The 18,103-nt window shown below is 37.9% G+C and overlaps 1 protein-coding gene across 1 annotated transcript in view; it reads left to right on the top strand.

Annotated features, from left to right (window-relative positions):
• Positions 1-18,103, top strand: part of atmin (ATM interactor) — a 44,688-nt gene that overhangs the window by 11,169 nt on the left and 15,416 nt on the right. Inside the window, exon 2 of the mRNA XM_039763375.1 lies at positions 14,192-14,317. Within this exon, the coding sequence (XP_039619309.1) occupies positions 14,192-14,317 (126 nt within the window). The remainder of the gene's footprint in view (positions 1-14,191; positions 14,318-18,103) is intronic.

Here is an 18,103-nt window from a genome sequence, read left to right on the forward strand (position 1 = left end):
TCCAATTTGTACAAGTCAGGCTGCCCCAGCAATATCAGCCTGAGACCAGAATGCTAAAAGAAGTCTCTAAGAAGCCCAGAATTTCATCACAAGAACTATAGCTAGCTCTTTCCACTATTGATATTAAAGTCTGAGATTACCATTAGAAGGAGGCAGCACAAACTACTGTAGATCTAGATAGATACTTTATTAATCCCAAGGGGAAATTCACATATGATAGATATGTGTGCCAGGAGGAACATTAAGGCAAGACTGAAGTTTGTCCTTGAACACTTGGGCAAAGATGAGAACTTCTGTAACGTGCCCTTGACAGACAAGGCAAACATCTTTTAGTGAAAACCAAAGACAGCCTTTGATCAGAAGAACCTGATACTAATTGAAAAGCATGGTGGTGTAAATGTTATGGTTTGGGACTGTTTTCTGCATCAGGACCAGGGCAGATAGCTCTCATGGAATCCACTAGGAATTCTTCATTGTACCAGAAAGTGCTTGTAGATTATGTGAAATAATTTCTTAGATTAAAGCTCCAAAGAAAGTGACTTTGTAACATGAAAGTGACCCTAAACAAACTACTAAATCCACAAAGGAGTGATTGAAAAGAAAGATATCGTGGGTTCTGGATGGCCAAGTCAAAGCCAACATGTGAATCCCATTGAATTGTTGAGGGGTGAATTTGAAACAAGCTGTGCAAGCTATACACCTCCCAAAAATTACACAGCTGAAAGAAGTGTGATTTGAGCACTGGAAAACATTCTCCCAGTTAATGTCAGAGACTGGAAGACGATTATAGGAAACACTGACTTGTTTATGGTAAAGGGGGCTAATATCTGCTATTAGTTTCAAGGGTCTACTTACTTTTTCCACAGATGAAATTATATATCTGTTAATTTTTTTTGTTTAATAAATTAATTGCAAAGTCAAATTTTCATTTTTTCCCCAGTTACATTACCTTTTCCATATATGTCAAAAAGGAAAATATTTTGTTGCAATTTTCCACATTTACTTTTGAGTGTTTTCAAAAGTTTCATTGATTTTTGTAAACAAGCACCCCAACACTTCTCATTTATTATTTAACAAAACACAGTGATCCTTTATCCTCACCCACACTATTTCATCTCAGCTCATTCCACTGCCTTTCCCTCTGTTGCCCCTCATTTAGAAACCTTTCTTTGAAGCTAGATTTTCTAGTTGCTCTGCATAGCTTATCTTGGTTCACATATTTATTTTCAAAAATGACCCTCGCAGCATTCAAGTGTGCATTTCACAATATGCTGTCGGCTAATTAATGTTGACACGCTAGATCACTGAAAGAAAATGAACTAAAACTGTCTTTTGATTAACTCTAGTTTAATTCAGTGCACCAGTTCAACAGCTGAACGTCCTTACACCTTTATTATGCTTTGAATCTTTTTTTCTAAATTCATGACTAAACCAGACAGTAGCATCATTTTTTACACAGCCCTCAATCTATATGGTTTTTTTTTCTTCTTCTTTGAATGATTGTTTGTTTTGGGATGATCACTTCCTCATCTCATGAAAAGTTGTCATTAGTTGAAAATTGCATGGTCACATCTTTAATTCCTTATTGGAAGGCTTTCATTTCAACAAGGAATATCCCTTCAAGAAGGGCTATGCTGTAAAGGTTAATCACAAATTTGCTTCTGTTTGTTTTATAGAAAGCTGGAGCTGCTTTTTTGTTTCTGAATTAGGATCAGTGATCAACAGCACAGAATGAGCAGAATGTACCTACATTTGTTTTCAAATTAACTGATGTTTATCTGTATATGGTATAACTTGCTTTAATCTTGCACATGCACACACCGACTACATATTTAAATTGACTGTTTATGATTGTTGCCTATCTTGCATATTTTAAAATTTGAATATAACAATGAACTATTTATATATATATATATATATATATATATATATATATATATATATATATATATATATATATATATCTATATTTGCACACATCTGTTGTTGTCATACTTGTGTCATAATGTCACGATACTGAGTATATTTTACTTCTGTGGACACTGAACTTCGCAATTTCGTCTATCTGTATATGGTTGAGATTACAATAAAGTTCACTTTGACTAGTCAGCAACTTGTGTATTGTGGGTGTTTTTTTATTTTTATTTTTTATTTTTTGCATTGTTCTCCATGGTGAACTCATGATTCTCATTAATTTACAATGGTGCACAAATTAATTTTTTTTTTAGGGTCCTGTCATGGGCTATCATTTGTGTCTTAACAGATTTCACTAAACCTATCCATGAAGCTGGTTTTAAATTTAACGTCATTGAAGTAGTGAAAGAAATTGGTAGCTGCGCTGCTGCAACAAAATTCAATGCGTCTGAGAAACTGATGCGAGATTGAAAAAAAAAAAAAAAACAGGCATATGAGACAGGATTTTATGATCAGTTTTTCGGGTTTCAAGACCCAAATTTTACGTGCGTATATACGGCATGTTTATCTTGTCTGAGAAATGACATTAATAGAGCTGTGTTACAGAATTTTTTTTGTCCAGTCAGGTACTGGTGCGTGTTGTGGTGTTCATCTGTAGTTAACAAACTTTGGCACAAATAATGACCTCTGCAAAGGAGCCATTCATTGTTATTAACACGCTTATATTAACTTCACCCGTTTGTTGTCTCTGGTACAAATCTTGTAATCGATATTTAACCCACTTCACATTGTCCAAATGACTTGAAATTTTGCACACTTACTCACTTCCGATGACAATACACATATCAGTTTCACTAATTGATCAATTAATCCATGTTAATTCAGAAATGAAATTTTCATATGAAGAATAGTTCAAGATTTCACCAAAAGATGGTGCTAGTAACTGATAGAAATATTAAAGAAAGTGTTAAAATATTGATTACAAAATTATACTAAAACAAGCCCAAGACTAAAAGGATGAAAGTTATATATATATATATTTTTTTTTTAAAAATGACGCTTATATTAAGGTAAAAAGTAAGTCTCTCCTACATCACTCGTAAAATAAAAGTTTTTCCTCTTGCCTGGCAGCTCTATCATTAACATCCTTTTCCCAATATACTCAGAATCTCTTATCTCTGCACGTGTCCAAACCAATGCAATCTCGCCTCTCTGACTTTGTCTCATAACCGTCCAACTTGAGCTGACCCTCTAATGTACTCCTTTCTAATCTTGTTCAACCTCATCACACCTAATGCAAATCTTAACATCTTTAACTCTGCCACCTCCAGATCCATCTCCTGTTTTCTGGTCAGTGCCACTGTCTTCAACCCATATAACACAGCTGGCCTCACTACTGTCTTGTAGACCTTCCCTTTTACTCTTTTTGATACCCGTCTTGTCACAAATCATTCCTGACACTCTTCTCCACCCATTCCACCCTGCCTGTATTCTGTCTCCTCTCTTCCACAATCCCCATTACTCTGAATTGTTGATCCCAAGTATTTAAACTCATCCATCTTCACCAACTCTACTCCCTTCATCCCCTTCATCCTCACCATTCTGCTATCCTCTCTCTCATTCACACACATATATTCTGTATTGTTCCTACTGACCTTCATTCCTCTCCTCTCTAGAGCATATCTCCACCTCTCCAGGGTCTCCTCGACTTTCTCCTTGCTCTTGCTACAGATATTGTCAACAGCAAACATAGTCCACGGGGACTCCTGTCTAATCTCGTCTGTCAACTTGTCCATCACCATTGCAAATAAGGGCTCAGAGCCAATCCCTGATGTACCCCACCTCCACATTGAATGCATCCGTCACTCCTACTGCAGTTCTCAGTACTGTCACATTTCCCTCATACATATACTGTACCACTCTTGCATACTTCTCTGCCACTCCCGACTTCCTCCTACTATACTACAACTCCTCTCAAGGCACCCTGGCATATGCTTTCTCCAGGTCCACAAAGACGCAATGCAATTCCTTCTGGGCTACTCAATACTTATTCATCAACACCCTCAGAGCAAACATTGCATCTGTGGTTTACTACAGCTCTGCACATCCCCCGTATTCTTACAAATCAGTACCAGTACACTTCTTCTCCACTCCTCAGGCATCCTCTCACTTTCCAAGATTCCATTAAACAATCTGGTTAAAAACTCCACTGCCATCTCTCCTAAACATCTCCATGCTTACACAGGTATATCATCTGGACCAACGGCTTTTCCATTCTTCATCCTTTTCATGGCTGTCCTTCCTTCCTCCTTACTAATCCATTGCACTTCCTTATTCACTATCTCCACATCATCCAACCTTCTCTCTTTTTCTCTTCATTCATCAGCCTCTCAAAGTACTCTTTCCGTCTGCTCAACACACCCTCCTCATTTGTGAGTACATTTCCATCCTAATCCTTTATCACCCTAACCTGCTGCACATCTTTCCCAGCTTGGTCCCTCTGTCTAGCCAATTGGTACAGGTCCCTTTCTCCCTCCTTAGTGTCCAGCTTCTCGTACAACTCATCATACACCTTTTCTTTAGTCTCTTCCAACTCTCTCTTCACCTTGCGCCTTATCTCCTTGTACTCTTGTCTATTTTCTGCATCTCTCTTGACTATCTCACCCTTCTTCTTGTCACTCTTACTACTTCTGCTGCAGTTGTCTTGTAACTCTTCAATGCCACACAGTGCCTCTTTTTCTCCTCCCTAAACTCAACCTTGCAGTCTTCCTTTTTCAGCTTTCACCATTTCATCCTTTGCTCTGCCCTCACTCTCCTCCTCTTCTTCTTTATCTCCAACATCATCCAACAGACCATTATCCTATGCTGTCTAACTACCTTTTCCCTGCCACCATTTTGAAATGTTTAAACTCCTTCAGATTGACACTTCTGCATAGGATATAATCTACTTGTGTGCCTCTTCCTCCACTTTTGTACGACACTCTATGATACTCCCTCGTCTTAAAATACATTCAGTGGTGTGAAAAACTATTTGCCCCCTTCCTGATTTCTTATTCTTTTGCATTTTTGTCACACAAAATGTTTCTGATCATCAAACACATTTAACCATTAGTCAAATATAACACAAGTAAACACAAAATGCAGTTTTTAAATGATGGATTTTATTATTTAGGGAGAAAAAAAAAATCCAAACCTACATGCCCCTGTGTGAAAAAGTAATTGCCCCCTGAACCTAATAACTGGTTGGGCCACCCTTAGCAGCAATAACTGCAGTCAAGCATTTGCGATAACTTGCAATGAGTCTTTTGCAGCGCTCTGGAGGAATTTTGGCCCACTCATCTTTGCAGAATTGTTGTAATTCAGCTTTATTTGAGGGTTTTCTAGCATGAACCGCCTTTTTAAGGTTATGCCATAGAATCTCAATTGGATTCAGGTCAGGACTTTGACTAGGCCACTCCAAAGTCTTCATTTTGGTTTTCTTCAGCCATTCAGAGGTGGATTTGCTGGTGTGTTTTGGGTCATTGTCCTGTTGCAGCACCCAAGATCGCTTCAGCTTGAGTTGACGAACAGATGGCCGGACATTCTCCTTCAAGATTTTTTGGTAGACAGTAGAATTCATGGTTCCATCTATCACAGCAAGCCTTCCAGGTCCTGAAGCAGCAAAACAACCCCAGACCATCACGCTACCACCACCATATTTTACTGTTGGTATGATGTTCTTTTTCTGAAATGCTGTGTTCCTTTTACGCCAGATGTAACGGACATTTGCCTTCCAAAAGTTCAACTTTTGTCTCATCAGTCCACAAGGTATTTTCCCAAAAGTCTTGGCAATCATTGAAATGTTTCTTAGCAAAATTGAGACGAGCCCTAATGTTCTTTTTGCTTAACAGTGGTTTGCGTCTTGGAAATCTGCCATGCAGGCCGTTTTTGCCCAGTCTCTTTCTTATGGTGGAGTCGTGAACACTGACCTTAATTGAGGCAAGTGAGACCTGCAGTTCTTTAGACGTCGTCCTGGGGTCTTTTGTGACCTCTCGGATGAGTCGTCTCTGCGCTCTTGGGGTAATTTTGGTCGGCCGGCCACTCCTGGGAAGGTTCACCACTGTTCCATGTTTTTGCCATTTGTGGATAATGGCTCTCACTGTGGTTCGCTGGAGTCCCAAAGCTTTAGAAATGGCTTTATAACCTTTACCAGACTGATAGATCTCAATTACTTCTGTTCTCATTTGTTCCTGAATTTCTTTGGATCTTGGCATGATGTCTAGCTTTTGAGGTGCTTTTGGTCTACTTCTCTGTGTCAGGCAGCTCCTATTTAAGTGATTTCTTGATTGAAACAGGTGTGGCAGTAATCAGGCCTGGGGGTGGCTACGGAAATTGAACTTAGGTGTGATACACCACAGTCAGGTTATTTTTGAATAAAGGGGCAATTACTTTTTCACACAGGGCCATGTAGGTGTAGGTTTGGATTTTTTTTCTCCCTAAATAATAAAAACCATCATTTAAAAACTGCATTTTGTGTTTACTTGTGTTATATTTGACTAATGGTTAAATGTGTTTGATGATCAGAAACGTTTTGTGTGACAAACATGCAAAAGAATAAGAAATCAGGAAGGGGGCAAATAGTTTTTCACACCACTGTATTCACCACAGCCATTCCCATCCTTTTCACAAAATCTACTATCCTCTGACCTCCTTCATTGCTGTCCTTGATACCATACCTGCCCATCACCTCCTCGTCTCCTCTGTTCCCTTCACCAACATGTCCATTGAAATCCGCTTCAATCACCACTTTCTGTCCCTTGGGTACACTGTCCATCACCTCATCCTTCGAACATCCAAATTGTGGGGCATATGCACTAACAGTCATCATTACACCTTCAGTTTCCAGCTTCATAATCATCACTCTGTCTGACCCTCTTTTCACCTCCAAAACACTCTTGACATACTTCTCCTTTAGAATAATCCCTACCCCATTTCTCCTCTCATCCACACCATGACAGAACAATTTGAATCCACCTCCGATTCACCTGGCCTTACTCCCCTTCTATTTAGTCTCTTGTATGCACAGTATATCAACCCTTCTTCTCTCCATCATATCGGCTAACTCTCTTCCCTTACCAGTCATACTGCCAACATTCGAAGTTCCTACCTTCAGTTCCACTATCTTTGCCTTCTTCCTGCCCTTCTGCCTTCGGACACATCTCCCCCCTCCTCTTCTCCTTCGACCAACAGTAGCCCAATTTCCGCTAGCACCCTGTTGGCTAACAGTACTGGTGGCGGCCGTTGTTAACCTGGGCCTCAACTGATCTGGTATGGAAATTTTTATCGTTGTCCGCATATAGATCTGCCAACATTTTACACCGGCTGCCCTTCCTGGCGAAACCCTCCCCATTTATCTGCGCCTGGGACCGACATCAAGAAACACAGGTTTGTGCATCTGTTATGGCTGGGTTACCATGTTATTATACTAATTAATTAAAAAAAAAAAAAAGTTTGTATTGGTTTTGCAAATCAGGTTATATTAACAAAAGGAAGATTACAAACCATTTTTGAGAAAAATGCAAATTTTCAGACCTACACATGGTATATCTACAAAATACTCCAAAATATTTATTTTCCCCAGAGCTAGTTATAAGTTATAATAATATTTTTTGTCACCATGGTTTGGTTCCTGAAAAGCCTCCAGCCACTCGTTCATGAGAACACTTCCCTATATACAGTAATCCCTTGCTATATCACGCTTTGACTTTCGCGACTTCACTCTATTGCGGATTTTATATGTAAGCATATCTAAATATATTTCTCCAGACAATGGGTCGTCTTATTTCTGGTACATGCTTCCTCAGTTGGTTTGCCCAGTTGATTTCATACAAGGGACGCTATTGGTGGACGCCTGAGAAGCTACCCAATCAGAGCACGCGGTTAAGTTCAGGTGTGCTGATTGGCTCAGTGACGGAGCGCTGAATTAGATTCCGCTGTGTTAACCAGGAAATCTCATCTTGCTCATTCGGCATCAACATGTTTTGCTGTGTAAAAAGTTAGCTTTTGTGTTTATCTTTGTGCATAGTCAAGCCCTTCGCTATGTCTCCAAAACGATCTGCTCCTGCTACTGGGGCCATGCCCAAGCGCCAATGTAGGACGCCATTGCGGCAACAATGAGTCTACGGTTCTTTTTATTTAAAAAGGAGGAAAAGAATATAAGATCTATGGCCGCAGTGTCCTTTAACCAGGGCGCAAAACGAGTTGTAAGTGGATGCAATAAGGCGGTAGTCCGGATGGAATCTGCTTTAGGGATTTCGATTGAAGACTGCCGGAAGAACAACGGCGGTGCTACACAGTTGCTTGAAGAGGCTCCTTTAGAAGAGCTGTAAGGCCGGAGTTGTACTTCACTCGACGCGACTCATGCTGCAGTGGACGCTCCTGCTACGCAAGCGTTGTAGTGTTCATACTTGCACGCGTACTTTACATAAATCTGGAGGAATCCACCAGGTGGCAGTGCGAGATGTTATCAAGGTGAGAACATGTTCGGCTTCTCTGTGTTGTGAATTGCCTAGAACACCTATTAAATTCCGATGACACCTTACCGCAATATCTCTGAAAAGGATGTTTGTTGATTATTATTGATTATTGTGTCTTCTATTTTTCTATTCTTCATTTTGTAAAGCACTTTGAGCTACATTTTTTTGTAAGAAAATGTGCTATATAAATAAATGTTATTGTTGTTGTTAAATCCACCAATCCAGGGATATGCCCATTCCAGGAAGCATTGGGCACGAGTGAGAAACAGTCCCTGGGACGAGGCCTCAGCTCATCGCAAGGTGAATACAAGCACTTGCATACACTAGTGTCATTTTAGTGGCACCAAATACCCAAATCTGCATATCTTTGGAAGGAAACCGGAGCACAGTGTGGAATACAAGCAGGAAATACCAGCAACATAACTCCCTGCGAGACAGCAGTGCTAATGCTCCACCACCGTGACACTCCCATGTGTGTAATTTTTAACATTATTCATTATTTAAACGAAATTATATATAAAATGTAACATACACACTTTAATCAATTTCATCATGAAAGTGATATCAAGTTTAAATCTAAATGATTCTAAATGTGCAGAGAGTTGGAATATCATACATTTAATTTGTTCTGTGTCACGATCTATTGCTGCTTTCCGCTGCTGTCGGGTCCTAGAAGCTCGTATCGATTAAAAACTGGGATGGCGTTTACGATGGTCTGCATTAATGATAAAGTAAACTACGAGGTTAAAGTGGACATTTCGAGATTAAAGCCAAAATTTCCACTTTAATCACAAAATACACATTTTTATTGTGTCCTTTATTTTTTTTCTCAGTGGCTGAAATATAACGCTATACATTATGTTGCTGTTGTTAAGCTGCAAAAATAAAAAAGACGGCACAAAAGATGGTATGTGAGTCTTTTAAAATGTATCGTGTCATTACGATCAGGAATATGCGACGCTTGAATATCAAAGCACCACGAATACATCTGTATGTCGGTATTTTGCTTCACCACATCGAAGCATTCATCCCGTTGGATCTGCACAGAGGCTTTCTGTCACATTTAGATAGTAAACAGAGACACTGATGTCACGTTCCGACTTTTAGCAAACTGCCCCCCCCTGACTTTTTGCTGGTACCACAACTCGCGCACGCGTCACGTTAATTTCTGAGGACCTGCTCAGAGGACGCGCGAAATGAATGCTGGGAATGCGTGGCAGCCATGATGCGGGCACGTACGCGTTCTGAGCGTGAAGTATAAATCGTCCCTAACGCTCTCCTTTGTTGTGCAGTAAAATTAAACTCATCGTTATCGGACAAGTCGTCGTGTCATTGTTGGTGAGTAACCATAATTAATTTTCAACGTACAGTACTTAGTACATGTACATACGTTTATTGTCACTGTACACATTTTACTGTAAACATTTTTTCTTGCATTCTACATATTCATTGCTGGTGGCCTGTCTATTGTAATGGCTGTAACATATGTAATATTGGAGACGCTCGATATCTTTAAAGTAATATTTAGGTTTTACTGTATATAAGCAGTGTTTTTACATACATAATTTCAATGAATCTTACCTAATATCTAAGAATACAAAGGGTTTATGCTGTATAACTGTGCGTGAAATGTTTATAAGAGTGTGAGACAGTTAATAAGGGCTTAAAATATATAAAAATAACCATATAAACATATAGTTTTTACTTCACGGATTTTCACCTTTCGCGGGGGGTTCTGGAACGCAACCCCCATGAACGAGGAGGGATCACTGTATTAGAAAAGATATTCATAAAGGGTTGTTGGAGTGGTTCTATGTGTGACTAAAAATTTTGGATTAAAGTATAGGTTGTCTTTCATATGATGATCGTCATTCACTTGGCGGTACATTTATTTTTTTGATAATTTTTTATTTGTGTAAAGAGAATGGCCTATTTATATTTTACCCAATGCAATATCTGCTTTACTATTTCAAACAATAATCTCCTCTCCAGAATAGCAAGTCCATTGATAATGTGTAACTGTAAATCATAAACCACAAAAAACATGCCTGCTTATTAAAGTGGAATTTGCTGTTTTAGTTAAAGTGACTATGCCTAACTTCTGTGATTCAATTAAAATTAAAAGGACTAAAATTACGAATTGTTAAGGATCCAAATTGCACACTGGGAGCTGCTGAAGCTTAATCTGTCCGCCCATCTGTGAAGGATCAATTAGCTAATGAAGAGAATCAAATCTCTGCATGTGCTGCTAAATAGTGTAATAGTCACAGTGTTATTTAAGAATTGACAATTTTTAAAAAGTCAGAAAAAATGTACTTTTCACCATTTAATTAGAAATGGTCCTCAAAAGCCTTACACCTTTTTTAAAATCTAATTTACATATTAAACTGCCAGTTCATAATTGTATAAAATTTTTAAATATTTTTGTATTCTTAGGATTTGGAACTTATGGTTGCTATTGTTGATTTCTCAATAATTAGTTGGTGAACAGGAGAAAAGTGTTTCAATTGCTCTTCATAAAAACTTTTAATACCAATTTCACAGTAAGTGTGAATTTCAGGAAGAATATATGCAGAATGAAACCTGTACACTAAGTGTAAAATATAAAAAAAATATAAAATTTTAGTTACCCACACAAAATGCACTTGTGGCTAAAATTAAACACCGCCACCAAAAGGGCAGTGGAAACGAGTTCAAGCATGATTGTGGGAATGTTATGGTCTGAGGTTCCTGTACTACCCATGGTCAGCCCTCTAATGTTGGGTAAACTAGGATTTCAGTGTCTTAAGTGTTCTGGAGTACATTCAGCTCACTGTAAACTGCATATCAGTGGCATCAGTGTGTCTTTAGCATTACAGCAATTCAGCAAGTACAGTATATTTAGGAATAATCTGTTAAAACTACACGTCTCAGTTGAAAAGAAATCTTGTGTCAAGCCCCAGTACACAATTTCTGTTACGCATGTTTTTATTTAACATTTTGTGTGTTTCATTTGAAAACTCTTCAATAAATATTGAAGGTAAAATTTCTTTTAAAAGTGTTTAACCTAAAGTATGAACACTGAAGAGATCTTTTGAGCAGAGCTTGAATCAGTTATAAGTTTTGTGTATTCTCCTTTTATATTGGTTCTAGTGCTGCATAATTAATCGAAGTAAAATTGAAATCAAAATTTGATGTTGCAGGATGGCAAAGTGAATACATAAGAAAATCACTGAAAAGAAGCAAAAATAGATTTGTCTCTGCATATAATACACCAGTTGAACACATGATTTAATTATTTATAACTCTTCAAGAGAGGTTTGTTTGTTCATTTTTAGCTGTCTTTTGGGCCTCTCATAGTTTTCCATGAAATGACTGAGAACATATCTTCTAGTATACACCAATATTCAGTTAAACACAAATAAATTCATTATATCCATACTTGTGTATATGGATGTTTTAAAGTATATGATATCTGCATTTCTGATAGCAGTATAGCTAATGTCAGGCAGTTGTCCAAGTGCTGAAATGTCAGTAGCCTTGTATATTTACATTTTGTTGTTTCTAAATTTGAGAAAGTTAATGTTGCAAATTTTAGCACAAGAGTATATTTTTAGGAGCCATTGTCCGTGACCAACCAAAAGCAGTTTTTTCATTTTTCAGCCGCAGCATGAAAACATGCTAAACATTAACACTGTTCAGCTATTAAAAATAAAAAGATGGCGAATTTAAGAATTTTTCAGCCAAAACTGAAGTTATTTTGTGTCAACGAGAATCCAACAATGTTATGATTGTAAATGAAATGTAATTTATGGATGTTTGGCATTATACATTCAAATACTTAAAACTTTTCTTTTCAGAAAGGCATTTAAAGTAACTTGATATTCTGCCTCCTCTTTCAGTCCCCCTTTCTGTCTAGATGCTCAGTATAATTTTTGCTTGTGTGTTACATCACAAATTATGTTATTTACTAGATTTTTCTTTTAGTATTTAGTATTTTACTCTGGTTTATTATCTTTCATTTTTGTTAATGCTTTTGTATATCCTGTATCTGTCTTAGTGTTTTGTTCAAGAAACATTTGTATACAATGTTAAATGTACGTGCTGTTTCTTTGAGACTCTGTGGAGCGCCTTGATCATGGGAAAATTGCTATATAATTGAAATGTTATTATTAAAATGGGATTATTTGAAAATGATCCAATTGTAGAAAGCATTTAATTTGTTCATCTGGCGTATATTTAAAACCGTGCTTGAATTAGCTCTGTACCTTGATTTATTCCCATTACAGTAGAAATTTCTTAACTTCCATCATTCAACCTGAGAGTACATAATACCTAATGAAGCAGGTAAATGGCTTATATGAAATGTCTTCCCTAAATGTAGTGCTTGATTTTGAAAGTAAGATCAAAATGTTGAAGGTCTTTGTTAGATATTGATCTTTAAAATTGAAAATGTTTCTTGATTATGTAATAAATACCTTAAAATGGTTTCCTCCATGCATAACACTTTTTAAAGAACTATGAATGTATTCTTCAGGACATTTTATTTTTTTTCAGTACCACAAAACAAAGAATTGGCTATTTGATATTTAGGTAACACTTCAGTTTAGGTACTAAAATAAAGGCTCCTATTGGTCTGAATAACACTTACAAAACATTAGTAGGTAGGTTATTCATCTCTCAGTGTGGCATATTGACATGATTGTAAAATTACTTGTTAATATGAAGGATTCTCAGATTTAATACTAAATGTATAATATCAAGAGAAGTATGTTTTAGTTAAACCACCTCAGACCACACCAAAATGATATACATCACATTGCAGAAATGAAAAAACACATTAGTAATGCTTTAAGTGTTATAAAGACCCAAAGAAGTATATAAGGTTCCTAATGGTAAATGTGTAATAGTTGCATTTTTTCAGTACCTAAACTAAAGTGTTACCAATATTTATAATTATTCCTTTAACACTAGAATCCCTGTAGCCTACGAAAAAACTTGTGATGCTGGGCCACCTTAAATTCCTTTGCACTTCTCCATTCGCGTGTTTTGTTTTGCAGATGTGTCGATCATTACGAGCAGTGAACAGACTGCTATATCTCTCCCCCCGCCCCCCACTACCTCAGCTCTAATTGGACAAAAACTTCTCCCAGTTCAAGTCTGTTTAATAGGGTGTGAGGTGCCTGGAGTTGTATAGGGTAAATAATGTGTTGTTATTTGGATCACGTGCTTTTCATGTGTGTTCCGTGTCAACAACAATCTGGGTAAATGTAGGATGACAGGAAATGCGAGACAAATGTTAAATAACATGCCTAAAACAGAAACTTTTTTCATGTTATAGTACTGATTACATAATTTTGACATGAAGTGTATAATGTGCAAAGACTGAAGTCCAAATATCAAATAAACACTTTCACAAAAGGAGCAAGTATAACCTATTATTCAAGGATATAACCAAAGAAAAAGAAATCAAAGAAATTGGGTTAGGTTACAAAACTGGCACGACTGCTTGGGTGGTGCATCGGTAAGAGTTGCAGACTCCTAATCAAGGGGTTGTGGGTTCAATTCCAGCTGCTTCCTGTATTTACCGTTTTGAGTAGTGAGCTACTGTTCTTGTTATTATTGTAGAATAAAAACATACATTTTATTTGAGTCTGTAACAGCTGGTGTAAATTTGTTAAAGCTCTAGCAGTGTTACATTTTTATTTTTTTGCAAGCTTTTTCTTTGTAAGGTGTAGCAATGTTTTGTTTGGTTGGTAAATTTTCTCTGTATTATGTTTCAGGATGGAGTAATTAATCCCACAGTGCGGAAGGATATGAAGACATCACAAAAGCTTTACTGCTGCCCAATTGAGGGTTGCCCTAGAGGACCAAATAGACCATTCTCTCAGTTTTCTCTGGTTAAACAAGTATGTAAACATTGTTTTTTTTATTATTGATAGTCAGTCATCGTTGCTCATTGTCTGTATTTAATTATTTTCCATTTTTAGCTTTTATTTATACTTTCCATCTGAAATAGTACCAACAAATGAAGAATAACAATACCTCTATACCAAATCCATTTGGTAGATATTTTTTGTCATGTGGCAGTTCTGAGCCTTAAACGAATTAATGTATCAACTTGCCTTAGTAATCATTCAGAAAGCCTCACTAAAACCATGAAATCTTGTCCACTTTGAAGAAATTCTTATTTTCTTACTTTCTTTCTTGATCCGACACTCCTGTTGTACACACTCTTGTTGCTCTCCAATAACCCCTCTTAAACCACATACAACTATAAAGTATAGCTAAGTAATACCGAAAGTGACAACTTTCCTCAGCAGCTAAATTTCATAATTGCGTAAGGTTTTCCTGCTAGTTTGAGTAAATATTTAACTTTTATTGAAAAAATCTAGTAAAAAGTTCAAACCAGGAGAGATAATATAATTAATCCATACCTGAAAAGGTTTCACTGTAATGGTTGTGTCTGTCCAAAGCATATAAAGGAAGGCATTAGGTGAAATAGCCATGATATAAATAAGCAGTATGAATATACTAACATTCAAACAAAAATAATGGACTAATGTAGTTTATAGCAGATGCTTTAAACCGGCAGACTAGGGCCCTCTGTAGACTTTGTGATGGGCTGCAAGATGATTTAAAAATGGTAAAATAGCAGTAAAAAATTCTCAAATCACTAATAACTTTGACTACACTACTGTAGCCTATAGCTTGGTTATCTTTTTAAAACAGATTGCTCCATCTGTATCCAATCTATTATAGCATCTTATCCAAGAGGCAGCAAGGTGGCTATAAGACACTTCAGTATGGTGAGTGAGGCAGAACACACCACATAGAGCTGCTTGTCATGAAAATACAGGAAATACACAAAAGACTGATACTGTGATTGAGTGAAATGAAAAGGAAGGACTGGGATGGAGTGCGATGCTTTCCTTTTGGAAGGGTTGTCAGTTGTAGTAGTGAATACATGAGTCAGATTGATATGGTATGCAGTCTGGGTGATTTATGTCTGTGGTGAAGAGAGTAGTGGTGTCAATATTGACTGCGCGGTGGTGTTTAAACTGCGGTGTGTGTTAAGAGAGTGCGCACTGGTAGTAGCGACATAACCTGGGGTCAGTCACCAAGCCAAGACCATAAGTATATCTGATTTGTAGTTACAGTGCATCCGGAAAGTATTCACAGCGCATCACTTTTTCCAAATTTTATGTTACAGCCTTATTCCAAAAAGAATTAAATTCATTTTTTTCCTCAGAATTCTACACACAATACCCCATAATGACAACTTGAAAAAAGTTTACTTGAGGTTTTTGCTAATTTATTAAAAATAAAAAAATTGAGAAAGCACATGTACATAAGTATTCACAGCCATTTCCATGAAGCTCAAAATTGAGCTTGGGTGCATCCTGTTTCCCCTGATCATCCTTGAGATGTTTCTGCAGCTTAATTGGAGTCCACCTGAGGTAAATTCAGTTGATTGGACATGATTTGGAAAGACACACACCTGTCTATATAAGGTCCCACAGTTGACAGTTCATGCCAGAACACAAACTAAGCATGAAGTCAAAGGAATTGTCTGTAGACATCCAAGACAGGATTGTCCCGAGGCACAAATCTGGAGAAGGTTACAGAAAAATTTCTGCTGATTTGAAGGTTCCAATGAGCACAGTGGCCTCCATCATCCGTAAGTGAAAGAAGTTCAAAACCACCAGTACTCTTCCTACAGCTGGTTGGCCATCTAAACTGAGCGATCAGGGGAGAAGGGCCTTGGTCAGGGAGGTGACCAAGAATCCGATGGTCACTCTGTCAGAGCTCCAGAGGTCCTCTGTTGAGAGAGGAGAACCTTCCAGAAGGACAACCATCTCTGCAGCAATCCACCAATCAGGCCTGTATGGTAGAGTGGCCAGACGGAAGACACTTCTTAATAAAAGGCACATGGTAGCCCGCCTTGAGTTTGCCAAAAGGCACCTGAAGGACACTCGGACCATAAGAAACAAAATTCTCTGGTCTGATGAGACAAAGATTGAACTGTTTGGTGTGAATGCCAGGCGTCACGTTTGGAGGAAACCAGGCACCGCTTATCACCAGGGCAATACCATCCCTACAGTGAAGCATGGTGGTGGTAGCATCATGCTGTGGGGATATTTTTCAGCGGCAGGAACTGGGAGACTAGTCAGGATAAAGGGAAAGAAGACTGCTGCAATGTACAGAGACATCCTGGATGAAAACCTGCTCCAGTGCGCTCTTGACCTCTGACTGGGGGCGACAGTTCATCTTTCAGCAGGACAACGACCCTAAGCACACAGCCAAGATATCAAAGGAGTGGCTTCAGGACAACTCTGTGAATTTCCTTGAGTGGCCCAGACTTGAATCTGAACATCTCTGGAGAGATCTTAAAATGGCTGTGCACCAACGCTTCCCATCCCAAATTGACATCTTTCTATAACCATTTTCTTCTTCTGCTGCAGCTTCTTCCCCTAACCCAGTATTGGGTTGCTACAATGTTTCATACAGCGTTTTAACACTAGAATTACCAGAGCCTACGAAAAAACTCGTAATTCCGTCCCACCTTAAATTGCTTCTTAAATCCCTTCACACTTCTCCGCCAGCGTCCTTTGTCTTCTAAATGTGCTGATAAAGAGAAGCTAGGAGCAGCCGACTATTCCATCCTTCCACCAATTTAGAACGTGCACGAACTTCTCTCGGCTCATGCCTTGATTGAGTATCTGGGAGTGAAGTGGAGTTTTAGAGTGGAAATAATAGATCGTTATTTGGAACACACGCATTTCATGTCTGTTCCGTTTCTACAGTAATCAACACAATGTGTCAACACATTGTTGAAACAGAAACGTTTTTTTATATTCTAGTAGTAGATGACAAAATGTAGGCATAAACTATATAATGTATGAAGCCTGAAGTCCAAATAGCAAAGAAACATTTTCATAAAAGGTTCAAATATAACACAACAATTGCGCTTTTATTCAAAAATATAACTGCAAAAACAAAAACCGCCTTAACATGCGACATTGACAGCAGGTGGTTATAAGTTCTTCCGTGGTGTAATAGAATCAGCTCTCGCCTTGGAATCAAAAGGTCGCGAGTTCGATTCTGCACTACTCCGTTTTGAGAAGTAAACTGCTCTTAGTCTTACTATTTTAGAATAAAAGCATACATTTGATTTCAGTCTGTAACAGCTGGTGCAATTTATGATCCTTGTGAAGAGCCTTTTTTTTTTTTTTTTTTTTAATTCACTTTTCATTCTCTCAGTCGCGTTCAGAATCAGACCCAAACTCATCGTTTTGGGTCCACCTTTAAACCCTCCTCAGCTGACTCATCGTGGTGGGGGCATTGCCACTGTTTTTAAAAGTATGTTCTTGAGTCAGAGACTTACAAGGGGTCCGTTTAGTAGCTTCAAACTGCAACTTTTCGAAGTGTGCAGCACCCCTTCTTTATTGTTTGCTGTGGTTTATAGAACTCCTATAATTAATGATATCTTCATTTCTGAATTCTCTAATCTCCTGGCTGATATTAATTACCCTCTCCCATGACAAAGTATTTATTGTTAGTGATTTTAACATACACATTTTTTGTCAATCGAAACCTTTGGTTAATGACTTTTTATCACTATTGGACTCATTTGATTTTATCCAGCATATTAATACGCCAACTCACTCTCTCGGTCACACCCTTGATCTCGT

Source organism: Polypterus senegalus, chromosome 9 (genome assembly GCF_016835505.1).
Source record: "Polypterus senegalus isolate Bchr_013 chromosome 9, ASM1683550v1, whole genome shotgun sequence".
NCBI classification, from domain to species: Eukaryota; Metazoa; Chordata; class Cladistia; order Polypteriformes; family Polypteridae; genus Polypterus; species Polypterus senegalus.